Source organism: Sphaerodactylus townsendi, linkage group LG09 (assembly GCF_021028975.2).
Source record: "Sphaerodactylus townsendi isolate TG3544 linkage group LG09, MPM_Stown_v2.3, whole genome shotgun sequence".
Lineage (NCBI taxonomy): Eukaryota > Metazoa > Chordata > Lepidosauria > Squamata > Sphaerodactylidae > Sphaerodactylus > Sphaerodactylus townsendi.
This window is the reverse complement of record NC_059433.1, coordinates 22,967,040-22,982,350: the sequence shown is the minus strand read 5'-3', so window position 1 is coordinate 22,982,350 and position 15,311 is coordinate 22,967,040. Positions and strand designations below refer to the sequence as shown.

The window sequence follows — 15,311 nt, the reverse complement described above, 5'->3', positions numbered from 1 at the left end:
TGACTTGGCCAACAGAGGAACTCTGTCCCTGTCCATTTGGGTGGATTTGTGACCAATATCTGTTGATAGACCTTTTCTCCATGAATTCGTTTCAGTCTCTTTTAGAACTGCTCTAATTACTGGCCTTCATTGATCACTTGTGGCATTGAATTCCATGAATTAATTCTTTGTTGAGGGACAACTGACCAAAATGTTTGTAAAGATTACGGACATTAATTATATATTTGTATGTTAACTTTAGATCAGCTGTGGTGTTTGTAGAAATCAATGTGTTCAAGTTAAATGCTAGAGCATAGGTGTCAAACTCGCGGCCCTCCAGATGTTATGGACTACAGTTCCCATCATCCCCTGCCAGCATCATGCTGGCAGGGGATGATGGAAACTGTAGTCCATAACATCTAGAGGGCCACGAGTTTGACACCTGTGTGCTAGAGCAAAGAAAATGAAAAAAGCTGTGACTGAAACAATTGTTATAAACTGATGGAAGGCTTGTGCTAATTTTGCCTTGTCAGGTGTTCAAGAAAGCCTATATCCCTAGGACACTTACTGAAGTTAAAAATTATGAGAGGGACGTGGACATCATGATGAAGTTGAAAGAAGAAGATTCAGCCTTGAACGTGCAGCAGGATAACGTAAGGAATCTTGAATTGTGTTGACACCCAAGTCAGAATGTTTAAGTTGTGATCTGCAGTACGGAAAAATACGGTTTGTGTTGCATTTATGTTGCATCCTTTTATACCGAGGATGGTGGTAGTGAAAGCAGATAGTTGGTCTGTTCTGTAGATATTCGCTGCCGTTGGCACCCTCAGCAGTATTGTGAAGTGTACTTGATGACAGGGTTCAGCATTTTACTGCTGTGTTTATTTTATTGTTGTTTTTTGTCTCTAGGGATTGTTGTTTTAAGCCTGGGAGGATAGCATAGAAAAACCTTTTAAAAAAGTACATAAAACAAACAATACCTTTTTCGTAGGGTTGCTGTGAAGATTACATTTAATGTTTAAAATACGCTATATACACCTTAATTTATGATTTAGATTTTTGTTTGCTTGTTTTTATTTCTGCACAGATTCTCTACCAGACAGTTACAGGGTTAAAGAAGGATTTATCGGGTGTTCAAAAGGTAAGATGATGCTGGTTTGGATCTGTGGGATTCAATTCCATGCCTCTGGGAATGCATCCTTCAATAATAGCATGTACAAAACCTTAACCTTTAGGGAGAAATTGTTTTAAAATGTCTAGCCTGCTTTTTCAAGGCATGAAGCCACTAACAAGTTTAAAAAAATATTAAAAATTTTAAAGCCCAATTGTCTCATAAAAATCTGCCACTTAGACTATAACATCACGGCTGTTTCTGATCAACTCAAATCCGAATCCTGAACCTTGTTCCAAATAAGAATAATCAGCTTCAGAACCAATATGCCAGGGGTGTCCAACTCTGGCGCTTCAGATGTTCATGGACTATAATTTCCATCAGCCCCTGTTGGAGGGCCTGATGGGAATTGTAGTCCATGAACATCTGAACCGCCAGAATTGGACACCCCTGCAATACGCAGAGCATCCCTCAATTTTTATCAGCTGTCAAGCAGCTCATCCAGTTCAATATCCAAATTCTGGACATGCATAAAAGTGTCTGTACATAACATCCAGAGAAGGTACTCTATGTATCTTCTCTGGGAGACCATTCCAGTTGTGGATCTTAAGGAGGCTAAATACCTTCACAAAAAGAAGGGATCCCCTGGTGACCCTATGGTGAACTCAGCCAATATGCCAGGAGCAGCCCCTTGAATGTATGTTCTGGATCCCCTGACTGGAACCTCTTCCACAAAACAGTATTTATACTGCATACAGTTAGATTATATGGTTCTGGTGGGTTTTCTAGGCTGTGTGGCCATGGTCTGGTGAATCTTGTTCCTAATGTTTCGCCTGCATCTGTGGCTGGCATCTTCAGAAGTGTATCACAGAGGGAAGTCTGTTACACACTGTGTCCAGAGAGAAGGAAATGTTTGGGGTATATATTGTCCATGTCCCAGGGTGGGGAACCAATCAGCAAGTGTTTGGGTGGAACTTGTTATTCAAAGATGTGGTTGATAGTATTGTATTGTGGGTTATGCTTTGTTAGATTATGCTTTGTTGTGGAATCATATTCTTTAATTTGGGCATTATGGCAGATCATGTTTTATGTCCATCAAAGGCAGACTGTGGATTAGAGTTTTGCTGCTTCATGCTTGCTTTTGCTTTTTCTCAGCAGTGTAATTCCTCTACGGTGCAGTATTTCTAGAGGCAAATCGAAGACCGTAGCTATGATTTGTCAGAGGAAATATTGCACTGTACCAGAATGCAGTACAAAACGTAGTTTGCAAGCCCACAATTCTTCGTTTCAGATTCTGGTTTGCTGGCCCACTGGAAATGGTGGTTTGCCATTTCAGACATCACAATGAACCATGAAGTTGCTCTTCTGTTACCATGTTTCTGCATGATGATGTTTGAAGTCCAAACTTCACATACACGTTACAGGGGTCAGCGCTATCAGTCACAGACCAGGAAAGGGATTTGGGCGTCTTAGTTGATAGTTCCATGGGAATGTCAACTCAATGCATGGCAGCTGTGAAAAAGGCAAACTCTATGCTGGGGATCATTAGGAAAGGAATTGATAATAAAACTGCAAAGATTGTCATGCCCTTATATAAAGCAGTGGTGTGACTGCACTTGGAGTACTGTGTTCACTTCTGGTCGCCACATCTCAAAAAGGATATTGAAGAGATAGAAAAAGTGCAGAGAAGGGCAACAAGGATGATTGAGGGACTGGAGCACCTTCCTTATGAGAAGAGGCTGCAGCTTTTGGGACTCTTTAGTTTGGAGAGGAGACGTCTGAGGAGGGATATGATTGAAGTCTATAAAATTATGCATGGGGTAGAAAATGTTGACAGAGAGAAATTTTTCTCTCTTTCCCACAATACTAGAACCAGGGGGCATTCATTGAAAATGCTGGGAGGAAGAATTAGGACTAATAAAAGGAAACACTTCTTCATGCAACGTGCGATTGGTGTTTGGAATATGCTGCCACAGGAGGTGGTGATGGCCACTAACCTGGATAGCTTTAAAGGGGGCTTAGACAGATTTATGGAGGAGAAGTTGATTTATGGCTACCAATCTTGATCCTCTTTGATCTGAGATTGCAAATGCCTTAACAGTCCAGGTGCTCGGGAGCAACAGACGCAGAAGGCCATTGCTTTCACATCCTGCATGTGAGCTCCCAAAGGCACCGGGTGGGCCACTGTGAGTAGCAGAGAGCTGGACTAGATGGACTCTGGTCTGATCCAGCTGCTTGTTCTTATGTTCTTATGAATCTTCTAGAATACCTGACCTGCAGCAGCAGGGTTTCGTAAATTTGACAAATGCATATCTGATTTGTTCTGCCTAATCTCCAGTTGGCTGGACAGCAGGGAAACAGGTTATCATGCAGTTTTATTGCTACTTCAATCGTTCTGGATCAAAGAGAGGAGAGAGCCCTCCTTTGGCCATCAAAAAGCGTATGCTTCCGGGGGCACAGGAAGGGAAAGCATTCCCTTGGAGCTGGGTATCATTCAGCTTACCCATCACTGCTGTACAGCTCGCAAGGTGGAGGTGTTGATGGACATCGGTTTTGAATGGGGCGTATAGGCGTATAGATGTAAAGTGGCGTCAACTCACAGCTGGCTTACGGCCCCTCAGCAAGAGGCTTTCATGATGTGAGAAGCAGAGGTGGTTTGCTATTGCCTTCCACTGCAGAGCCTTCCTTGGTGGCCGTTCTAAGTACTGATCCTGCTTAGCTGCCGAAGCCTGGCAAAATCAGGCTAAACCTGTGGCGGCGAACCTTTGGCACTCCAGATGTTATGGACTACAACTCCCATCAGCCCCTTCCAGCATGGCCAATTGGCCATGCTGGAAGGGGCTGATGGGAATTGTAGTCCATAACATCTGGAGTGCCAAAGGTTCGCCACCACTGGGCTAAACCATCCTGTCTTCCCTCCCACAGGCAATACATAAGTTGCTTAAAAAAGTATTTCTCTCTCTCTCGATTGCTAATTTTTTTTGACCTTTTAAACTCATTGATGTCAATGAACTTATCGCTGTGTACCCTATTTTTCATAGCTAACTGAAGGGAGAGAAAAGGGGGGAAAATGATAGGGCTTAAGGAAGGAGGGAAAAGATTGTGTGGAGAATTATGGAGGCCTCAAGAGTCCCAGTAAGCCTTCTTCCTCTTTTCATAACAGCCTTTTCCATTCTTAAAGCTTCTAACCTTCACTTGCATTGTTGTCAGACTGAAACATGTTTGGCTTTTCTCATTCTTCTTCTAAGAGTTTGCGGCACATAGCAACCGAAGACAAAAGGTTGGCTGCACATTCCTGCTTATTGCTTGATGAGTAACAGCTGAATCGGTTAACTGGCTTTACAGAAAAGTTTTGGATTGGGTCCAGTAGCTCCCTTCTACCAAGCAGTGTGTGATCCTGCTGTGTCAGAGAGAAGCCTACGGTGGTGTATTCAGCTAGGCAGAACGGAGTTGTTGGGTCCAGCCCACCATGTTGAAACAATGTAAACATTGTATTGTCGAATCACGGCCAGAATCACTAGGGTGTTGTGGGTTTTCCAGGTTGCATGGCCGTGTTCCAGTAGCATTTTCTCCTGACGTTTCGCCTGCATCTGTGGCTGGCACCTTCAGAGGATCTGATGGTAGTCAAGCAAGTGGAGTGTTTATACCTGTGGAATGTCCAGGGTGGGAGAAAGAACCATTAGCAATTTTTAAAAGTGTTCAAGGTGCAGTTTGCAAGTGTAATGTGCATTAAGTGGAATCCACCCATTTTAGCATATGTATGCAACACTGAAGTTGCATAATTAATTAGCAAGGACATCTGCATAGCAGTTGCCTGGGAATTTAATCCATTTAATTGCTTCCTGCAGGGAGGCATCCTATGTCTGGGTGGTGTTCACAAACCATTGTCTTGGTTCTAGTGTTTCTAAGTACCGGTAGCCAAATGTTGTTCATTTTCATAGGGCCTTTCCCCACTTACCTTAAGCCCCGCACTACTCTCCTCAAGTACCGCGGGGTCCCGGGGCACTCCCCATGACAGGGGCGGCGACAGTGCAGCCGCCCCGATGCTGCCCCTCTCGCGCACCCTCAGCGCACAGCATCCCTGGCGCTCTTGTAAATGGTGCCTTTTGATGACCCCGCACAGAGCGTGGGGTCGTGGGGATGCCCGGGCATTCGGCATAGGGGGGATCCTCGAGAGTGGGGAAACGCCCACAGTTTCCTCCTTTCTGTTGAAATTGTCCATGTGCTTGTGGATTTCAGTGGCTTCTCTGTGTAGTCTGAGGTAGTGGCTATCAGAGTGGTCCAGAAGTGTAAACATTTTAGTTGTGTTGGTTCTCTGATGTTTCATTCCTACATTCGTGGTATCTCTGGATGCTCCGGTCATTAAGAAAAAGAACGTATGTGGGATTAGTTCAGAGAATAGTAGCATAAATGATGGAGGAGGGGTAAAGGTCTCTAGATGTTGCAAGTGGGGGACCTGTGGGGTCTCATGAGAGAAGGCAAATTTCCTTACCTCCAGCCCTAGCCCCTTCTAAAGCTTCTTTCCCCTTCTTCTGATAGACTTGAAGGACCTTCTTTACTGCTTGCCCACTGGCTCTGCCCACTCCATTTGACCTTTCTCCCGCCAGTCATCCAGCCTTACAATATGTTTTCCCTCTCATTCCTTCACCCAGTGATCTTTATGGTCCACCCACCGCCATTTTCTCACACAACACACACATTATTTTGTTTTCTCACTCTCTCACGTCTTCTGCCTTGTGTAGTGGTTAAGAGGAGGTGGACTCTAGAGAACTGGGTTTGACTCCCTACTCCTCTACATGAGCAGCAGAGTCTAATTTGGTGAACTGTATTTGTTTCCCCACACATGAAGCCTGCTGGGTGAGCGTAGGCCAGTCACAGTTCGTTCAGAGCTCTCCCAGCCTCCCCCAACCTCACAAGGTGCCTGTTGTGGGAAAAGGAAGGGAATGGGGTATGTAAGCCACTTTGAGACTCCTTACAGGAGAGAAAGGCGGGATATAAATCCATACTCTTCCTCTTCTTATTTGTGTGTGTGCACCATGCTTTTGCTGTTTACTGATTTGAAAAGTCACCCATAGTTTTTTGGTGACAAATGATGTACAAATGTTACTGTTAATATGGAGGGCTTAGCCCCACAACGTGTTGAAAAACCACCATCTTCATATATTTTCAATGAAAACTTGGGGTCTTTCCTAGGTTTGCAGAAAAATATACTTTTCTACCTGAGTCCTGTGTGCCCCCCCCCCCCCCAATGGATTTTTGATCCCTTTGGGCAGCAGGGGGAGGGGGTTGTTAGTGGAGAGGGCACCAGAAAATATTGACTATGATATCAACGGAGCTCAGCTATGGAAGCTGACCAGTGATGGAAGGATAAATGTTATTTGATTCAAGTGGGAGCAAGAGAAGGGATAGTATTGGATCTTTGTAGCATGACGGATGGATTCTAAAGACTTGAATATACAGGAAGCTGCCTTCTGAGTCAGACCCCCAGTCTCTTAAGGCCAGTATGGTTGACTCTGACTAGCAGCTGCCACCTTGGGTCTCAGGTCCTTCTTGTCAGCCACTGTTTGAGTCTTTTAACTGGAGACGGCAGGGATTGAACCTGGGGCCTTCGGCATCTGAGTCACAGCAGAGCTGTCCATCTTTGAGGCATTGAAGTTGAAGCTTTAAGAGATGTTTCATCTTAGGTCCCTGCTCTGCTTGGCAACAAAGAAGAAACCGAATCTGATTCAGAGGATGATGGTAGTTCGGACCACTCCAAATCGGCCTGTAAAGAACAGGAGGAGTCCGTGCATCCTAAAGATCAGCCAGCTGAGACAGGCTTGGATAAAAAGGTTAGTCAACTGTCTTTCCAGCTTTGCCTAGAAGACAGTGGCATTTCTGAGGGAAATAAGATACAGCCCCCCCCCCCCCCCGAGGGTACCATCCAACCAATCAAGGATGTAGGTAAGGGGGGGGGGGGTTCTCGGGTTCAAACTCCCCCATTACATGTTCGAAGCTCCGCCCCCCAGTTTGTTTTTTTTGTATCTTTTAGGGTTTTTTTGGTTTTTGGCCTGCAGGGGGTGCTGTTTTTAGGATAGCAGCTCCAAAATTTCAGGGATTTTTCGGGAGACTCTCCTGATGATACCACACAGGTTTAATGAGGTTTGGTTCAGTGATGCTGTTTGGGGTGGATTCCAGCATCACAGTGGCTGCCCATGTGGGGAGCAGGGGCTCAAAACTCAGATTTTGCACCAGGCTCCATTTTCCCTAATTTCGCCTCTACCTGGAGGGGAGGGCAGAAGAGACTGCCGACTGTCAGTTGGGAGCCCAGCTGGCGGGGGGGGGCATGGCGGGCATGGCAGGGGAGTCTGCCACCCCTGACCTCGGAGAGCTGCTTTTATAAGCACTGAGGCCGGGGGCGGGGCTTGGGAAGGTGTGGCCATGTCCCAGGGGCGAACCCCCCCATTAAAAAAATCTATACCTACATCCCTGCAACTAATGGTAAGTATGCCTAATCTAGCATAAGGAATAATCATTCTTCATATTCAGCAGAACGGATTACTATCGGTGCTCCCACTAGCACCATTGGAACTGTTGCATCAAAAATAAAACAGGACTGTTGAGTGTATTGTTATATTGTCCAGTAAGCACAAAATGGCCTCCAGTTTGAATCTTTTAGCACCAGAGTCATTTGCATCGTTCACATAACTCATCACCAAAATAAAAACTGTTTTATGTTGAGCTTATCTTGAGGATTCAAAGCGATTTCGTATTTTATCTCAGTGATTCTGTATAAAGTCAGATCAGTATGACGGGGCTGAAAGATAAAGTGCCTGTCTAAGGGCACTTTCGCACTGCAGAATAGTGCACTTTCAATCCACTTTCACATTTGTTTGCAAGTGGATTTTGCTATTCCGCCCAGTAAAATCCAGCTGCAAAGTGCATTGAAAGTGGATTGAAAGTGCGTTGTTCTGCATGTGCGAAAGTGCCCTCAGTTCGCACAGTGAGTTTGTGAGTAAGCTGAGATATTGAACTGGGTCTCATGCCCACCCAGAGACACACAAAATAAACAGCTGTTTCCAGTAAGAAAGTGGGAAGAAAGTGGAGGAACCAGCAGTTTCATCTTGGGGTCATGAGGAAAAGCTGGGGTTGAATTATTCATCGTTCTTTGGGAGAGCGACTTAACTTGAAGATTTGGGACGATCAGTGTTTCCCTGATCATCCTTATTCTTCCATGCCGTGACTCAGATGTTGTAGCTCAGCCCCACTTGATACTAACTGTTTTTGCTATTTTTTTTCTTTCTCCTTGTCCAGGAAAGGAAAAAGGCGACTAAAGAGGCTCAGCGAGAGAAGAGGAAAAGCAAGGTCCCAAAGCATGTAAAGAAACGAAAAGAGAAGACGGCAAAAATGAAGAAGGGCAAATAAATGCCAGTTGACTTTTTAGTGCGGTGTTAGCCACTCATGTCTTTACGGGACAATATTTTGGGAGCAGAAGATTCACCTTGTTCACCTTGGGAATCACAAATGTCCATTTGGGCCGGCCACGCTGGTCATGAGGCAGTTGACCCTCAGTCCTTCCGTAGGTTCATGCCTGTAGTAGTCAATAACACTCATTGACAGTGGGTTGAACCCAATGGCAAATTTCCACTAATGGAAAGCAGGGGAGTAATGATTTTTACCAGTTACCCCCTCCCACTGCAGACCCCCAATTTGCCCACTGCGTTTTTTTCTGTCATCTCTTGCATACATTTTAAGCTTCCCTGGAAGGAACAAAGGTGATAAAAGTTCCACGTTGCTCATAGAATTCCCTTCTGTCTGTTGAAAGTTGCTGGATTCAACCAGCATATTCACGGAAAGATTTTTTTACTGGGAATTTTCGGCCAGTACAGAGAAATTTATTCAACTTGTGTTTTAGTTACGTAGCACTGTGAACATCTCTAATGGTGCTGTATGTCCACCAAAATCCTTTACTTCCATGTTCAACAGATATACATAATTATTTACATATATGTATGTAAATACATATGTATGGGGATATATCGTTTAATCTCATGCATTTTAAATTATCAACTACATGGATGTGCTGCGTTTTTCTTTTTAAATTTGTATTTTCTCACCGGCTGGCCATGATTCCTTGCTGTCCACAATGCTGTTCCCATAATTTTCCTCAGCCCTGGTGGGGATTTGCGGGGCCGGGGGGGGGGGGGGGCTTGCAATGATGATGATCTCAATTAAGCTGGGATTTGTATTGGCATAAAATCTGGGGTAGCAAGTGGAGAAGCGCCACAGCACAGCTGATCAACAGGTCAAAACAAAAAACTATGATGTGTAAGGCTCACAGCATTAGCTGTATACTATATCACAGTTCCAAGAAAACCATGTTGGAACAACGTAGATGAATTCTCTAATGTGATATAGTCATCAGTCCTGCAACTCTACATGCATCAGCTAGGATGGCAAAGTATAACTTTAATAGCAACTCAAAAGAAACACAACCCATCTATATATATAAAAAGCTAACCGTGACTTTGTTAGTCACGCCCTAACGGCGAAACGGCTGGACCAATTGCTCCAAAATTTTGACATGACCTCCGTTCCCCTGGCGGGCAGGTTTTGCCACCTTCACCGGGCTCGCAGGTCACACCGGAGCCTGGTAGAACGCGCGTTTCCGCAAACCCGCAGCGGACCAATTAGGGCCTGCTGGTCCGGGGAAGAGGCGTGCCCTGCCCATCTTCGCAGCGCCATGCGCGTGCCCGCTGCGCGACACCGCCTGCTGCCGCCCACAGGAAGCACACGGTACCCCTCTCCCCTCCCTTCCATTCCTAACCCCCCCGCCGATGTCCCTAACCCAGCCGAGCGCGAGCCACTCACACAGGCGGTGACCCTGGGACGGGACCCTCGCGAATGGCGGCCTGGAGACGGCGTTTTTACCGTCTCCAGGCCGCCATTCATTGCCCGTGCGGAAACGGCCATAGCAAATCATAGGGCACCTTATAAAACATCATACCGTATATACTCATGTATATGCCGACCCATGTATAAGCCAAGGCACCTATATTTACCACCAAAACCTGGGGAAACTTGTTGACTCGCGCATAAGCCAAGGGTGGAAAATGCAGCAGCTTAGTTAGTTTAGTTTATTGGATTTTGATACTGCCCCCCCCCCACAAGGGCTCAAGGCATGGCTTGGGCTCCTCTCTTGCACGGAGGTTGCCTGGCTGGCTGGGAAAGAGGGGAGATCTCTCCTCTTCCCCAGCCAGCTGGGCAGCCTCCGTGGAAACGAGGGGTGCCCCAGCCTGCAGCCCTAGCATGGGAGCTGCTAGCTGGGGCTCCTCTCTTGCACGGAGGTCGCTGGGCTGGCTGGGGAACAGGGGAAGATCTCCCCTCTTCCCCAGCCAACTGGGCAGCCTCCGTGACTCGCGTATAAGCCGAGGGGGGCATTTTTCAGCCCGGAAAATGGGCTGAAAAACTCTGCTTATGCGCGAGTATATACGGTATGTCATTTCCAGAACAACATGGCTGATCAACAGGGGCATAACATCCAAATTGTCATAGTCTAGCCGCACACTACATTGGTCAGGCTGCAGCGGTAGTCTTCTTTGCAGTTCTGGAGGCCTCCTTGCAAAAAAGATGTGGACGGAATAGAGACAGAGCAGAAGAGAGTGACAAGGATGATCGGGGGCTTCGAGACCAAACTGTACGGAGAACGGCCGAGGGGCTTGGGAATGTTCAGTCTGGAGAGGAGGAACACGACTGCTGTCTTTAATTATTTGAAGGGCTGTCATTAGAAGAGGGTGGGGAGCTGTTCCTGTTGGCAGCAGAGGACAGAAGTCGCAATAATGGGTTTAAATTACAGGTGGAAAGATACTGGCTGGATATTAGGGGGAAAAATTACAGTGAGACTGATTCGCTGCCAAGGGAGGTGGTGAGCTCCTCACTGGCAATCTGCAACATTGTTGATCAGGCTCCAGAATCACAGGTGTCAAGTTCGCTTGGCCCTCCAGATGTTACATGGAGTTCAGTCCCCTGCCAGCATCATGCTGGCAGGGGATGATGGGAACTGTACTCCATAACATCTGGAGTGGCTGTTTCTAGCTCTGTGGAAGACTCTCGTGGGCTGTTGTCGATGAACATTTGTCAGAGGATACCCTAGGCTGGTCCCATGTGAGGACCAGGGGGATGAACTAGATGGCCTGTATGGCCCCCACTGCTGCAGTTTGGAGGCTGCTGAGATCCCACCATGCTGCTGTTTGCAGTCTACTGAGATCAGCCTTCTTTCGCCCAGGTGGGAGTAAAGCAACCGTGCTCTCCTGCTTTGACAGCTAACTCCATGCTTTCTTCTCTTATAGAAATGTGGCCTTCCTTTCTTCACAGTTACAATTATTGACAGCATTGTTTGCTTTAATGATAAACAGAATGAAAAAAAAATGTTGCTGTTTCTGCCATCTTCAGTTTCTTTCTGGACACTTGCATAAAAGCTTTCAACTTTTCCCTCATCCGTTATTTCAGACATGTCCAAATGTGAATTTGTCTCTTCCATTTTATTTCTCCCACCATTTTTGTTTGGCATGTAAAACAGCACATCCAGTATGACTCATGCTTGCCAGATCACTGGATGCAGCTGAGAAAGCTGAAAGAAATACACTGATCACATGATACATTATTTGTTGGCATGATGACATATCGATGCTTCAGGGCAATGATAAGTTGTGCTTTGTACATGTTTGTGCCAGTTTTTGTGTTAATCGATGCATATCATGAACATCTGCTTGCTCTGTTCATATTTTCTCTGTCCTATTCCTTGGTTTTATGGAGAAGGTCAGCATTAAAAGTTCCTGAAGTGTGCAGTTTAAGTTAAAAGAAAATAAATGCATGTAGGTTAATTTCAGAATGGTTTCAGCTTTGCTGAGCTCGGTGCTCGGGCGCCAGGAAGAAATGAATTAAAGAAATAAATACCCTGCTAATACTAGTTACACCAAAACTGTGTTCTACGAGTTGGGAATTCCATCCCATAATATCTGAGATAGAAGTCAGGATTGCTAACCGTTTTCTTGGTATGTTTCTTTTGTCCCATAGCCCAGGCTACCCTGATTTTGTCAGATCTCAGAAGCCAAGCAGGGTCAACTCTGGCAAGTATTTGGATGGGAGACCTCCAAGGGATACCAGGGTCTTGACGCAGATGGCAAACCACCTCTGAATGTCTCTTGCCATGAAAACCCCAGATGCGACTTGACTGCAAAAACAAGAAAGAGAGAGAACTTCGGCAGGCCGACTTTTCCGCCACCTGTACGGCAGGGGGAAAAGCTTCATCTGTTATGATGGCCTGTTTTAAAATGGTACAAGAGCTCTGCCCAGAAAAGATAGCCTTCGCTGACTAGAATGGTCTCTTTTTTCACCTTAGGTAGCACAATAGCCAGCCTCTATTTGAACCACAGGAGAAGAGGTGGTCATAGTCTTAACTGTTCTTACGCTTATGTTTTTAATAGTAGCTGCCCAGCATGTATAAATTTCTCTTCAAGCATTTAGGTTGCTACTGAAACAAAACAGCAGGTGGTTTTGAAAAAGACGACATCTGGAAAAATACAGGAGTTTAGTGGGAAAAGCTGTTCTCGTATTCTTTTCAAGACAGTACTCTGGGAAAACACCTGACTGTCTGAATTGTTTCTCCCACGTGAAAAACTAAAGAGTCATCACATTCCTTACATGGCAGGTAAGAAGGTAAGTTGGACTTGAATCAGAGGAATTGGGTCTTTTTATGATCCTGTCTGAACTAGTAGACATATTTGTAAAGACAGTGCGATTACATAGTCCTCATTTTGTCTCAGATGAGGCCGGCACTGTAGAAATGCAGCACCCTACAGATGAGTAACAGTAAAGTGGACTTTTTGAGAGAGGGGATTTACTCCGCTTTGTGACACAACTGAAGCATGGACTTTTAAAGCACATTTTCTCTCTCTTTTTTTTTTAAAAAAAATCTTGTTATACTACCCGTTTCCCCGAAAATAAGACCTACCCCAAAAATAAGCCCTAGCATGATTTTGGGGGATTTTTGGAGGATGCTTGAAATATAAGCCCCACTCCAAAAATAAGCCCTAGTCACAGATTCCCCGGCGCAGCTGATCTGGTCACGTGGGGGGCGCAAAATCATGGGAAAAAAATAAGACATCCCCTGAAAATAAGCCCTAAGACATCTTTTGGAGCAAAAAATTAATATAAGACCCTGTCTTACTTTCAGGGAAACAGGTAGGAATAAAATGTATATGAGCAGCTTCGCTCAGACAAACAAAAACAGCCCCCTACTGCTCCTTATTGCCCTCTGGTTTTCAGGGCTGTTACATCAGGGTCCCCTCATATTGAGGGGCCTACCATCCCCCCCTTTTTTCTGGGGGTAGGTTTTAAATTTGAGGTTGGACGCCTGCTTTTATGCTTTTATGTATTAATTTGTTTCCGCTGGTTTTAGGTTATTTTAGTGCTGACAGGAGATGGAGGTTATGTCTGTATATTGTATATGTTTTTTGCTCCTGTTAAGTCTCCTGAATCCTTGCTGTTCACTCACCTCGGGAGTCCCTTCGGGATCAAGGTATAAAAGCCGAATTAATAAATAAATTAAATAAAAATAAACTAAAGTGTTTAACTATACTTGAGACGTTTTGGTTGCGGTATTCAGGTTCCTCCAGATCTGAGTTTATTATATACATTGGATCTGGGAAGGTTTCTTCAGCTGGAGAAAAGCACTTCACTAGAACAGATCCATGGGGTCCAACCCTTGATGTTGGCCTGGTGCTCCAGAAGCATTACTTGTCTGTAAAAACCAGTAATGTGGGCTGAAGTCTCAATACCAGAAAAGGTACAGTGGTTGTAAACTCTTCTCTTCTAGACTATTTCTCATCAACTAAAATTTCCAACCAGGTAGCTTTAAGGTCCACTACAAAATAATACATGTAACTGAACTGACTTTAATACACAATGGTGACTTTAATACAGTGCCGCTCTCTCCATCTGGCAATCCTTTACTGGGACGTCAGTAGATGTTGTCCCTTAGTTTGCAAAGATGGCTTCACACAAGTAAATCATAATAGTTTGAAGAGAACCAACCTTCTTATAGAATGGGTACCACAGTAAAATACATATGCTTATCTTTCTCCCTCCAAATAATTCCAAGTTCCATTTTATTCTCCAAACTGCTGAAAATGAAAGATGATTGATCCTCTGTACACAGCACACAGGTGCTTTACTAGGGACAGTGAAGTCACCAAGGTTACATTGGTCACTTCCTGTATCCTTTATTTAGTCATCTCTCCTGCAATCTGTTTGTTTACCCAGAATGCTTCTATTAGGGGTTCCTTCTGGCTAACTCCTGTCCCTGATCACAGAGGACAAGACGTGCTCTTTGCAAACTTTCTCCATAGCTAGGATCTTTTTCTCTACCTTTCCTATCCACTACAGAGTTCCTTCACAATAAAGGCAGCAAATACCAACCTAGACTAAAAAGATGTATGACTCATCCTTCAACCCCATTTCTTCATCCAAAGATTCCTATGAGCAGTGATAGATTCTCACAACTGCCAGGATTGGGGGTGGGGTGGGGGGTGGAGGTAGAAGTGACTGTGAGGTGTTGCACCAGGGAGTGCATTTTTCTAGGTGAGTGACTATAGAAACCTCTACACCTGCCCACTTGTTCACCTTCAACATTAAATTTAAAAAAAATCTAAATGCAAAACTGAGAAAGTAAAGTAGATCTATTTCAACTGCATGGCTACAGCCATAATCTAACTAAAAAGAGTTGCGTGTGATAAGGTAAATAGTTGCATAGTAGGAAAGGGCCTCTGTACTCTTAATAGTTGCGTGGAAGAGGAATTCTACCAGGTGTGATGTTTTTGGCCTCTGCAAACTCAAATTATTTCATACACACCTATTAACAGCAGAGAGCTTCCCTGCCTTCCCTTGCCTCTGGTCAATTTCAAATTATGTCTATTGTGTAAAGGCAGTCCTCTGTGCAAGTACCGGGTCATTACTGACCCACGGGCGATGTCACATCACAACATTTACTAGGCAGATTTTGTATATGGGGTGGCTTACTGTGGCCCCCCCCCCTTCATCTACGTCTTACCCCCAGCAAGCTGAGCACTCATTTTACCAATCTCAGAAGAATGGAACACTGAGTCAATATTGAACCAGCCAACTAAGACGGATTTCTGTTGGGATCAAACTCAGGTTGTGAGCAGAGCTTTGGCTGCAGCAG

General features: G+C 45.0%; 1 protein-coding gene across 1 annotated transcript in view; it reads left to right on the top strand.

Moving 5' to 3' along the window:
- The window catches only part of LOC125439340 (serine/threonine-protein kinase RIO1-like), a 30,323-nt gene extending 21,179 nt beyond the window's left edge, over positions 1-9,144 (top strand). Inside the window, exons 11-14 of the mRNA XM_048508402.1 lie at positions 513-632; positions 1,067-1,120; positions 6,775-6,921; positions 8,384-9,144. Coding sequence (XP_048364359.1) covers positions 513-632; positions 1,067-1,120; positions 6,775-6,921; positions 8,384-8,494 — 432 coding nt within the window. The 3' untranslated portion in view covers positions 8,495-9,144. The remainder of the gene's footprint in view (positions 1-512; positions 633-1,066; positions 1,121-6,774; positions 6,922-8,383) is intronic.
- Positions 9,145-15,311: the final 6,167 nt, after the last annotated feature.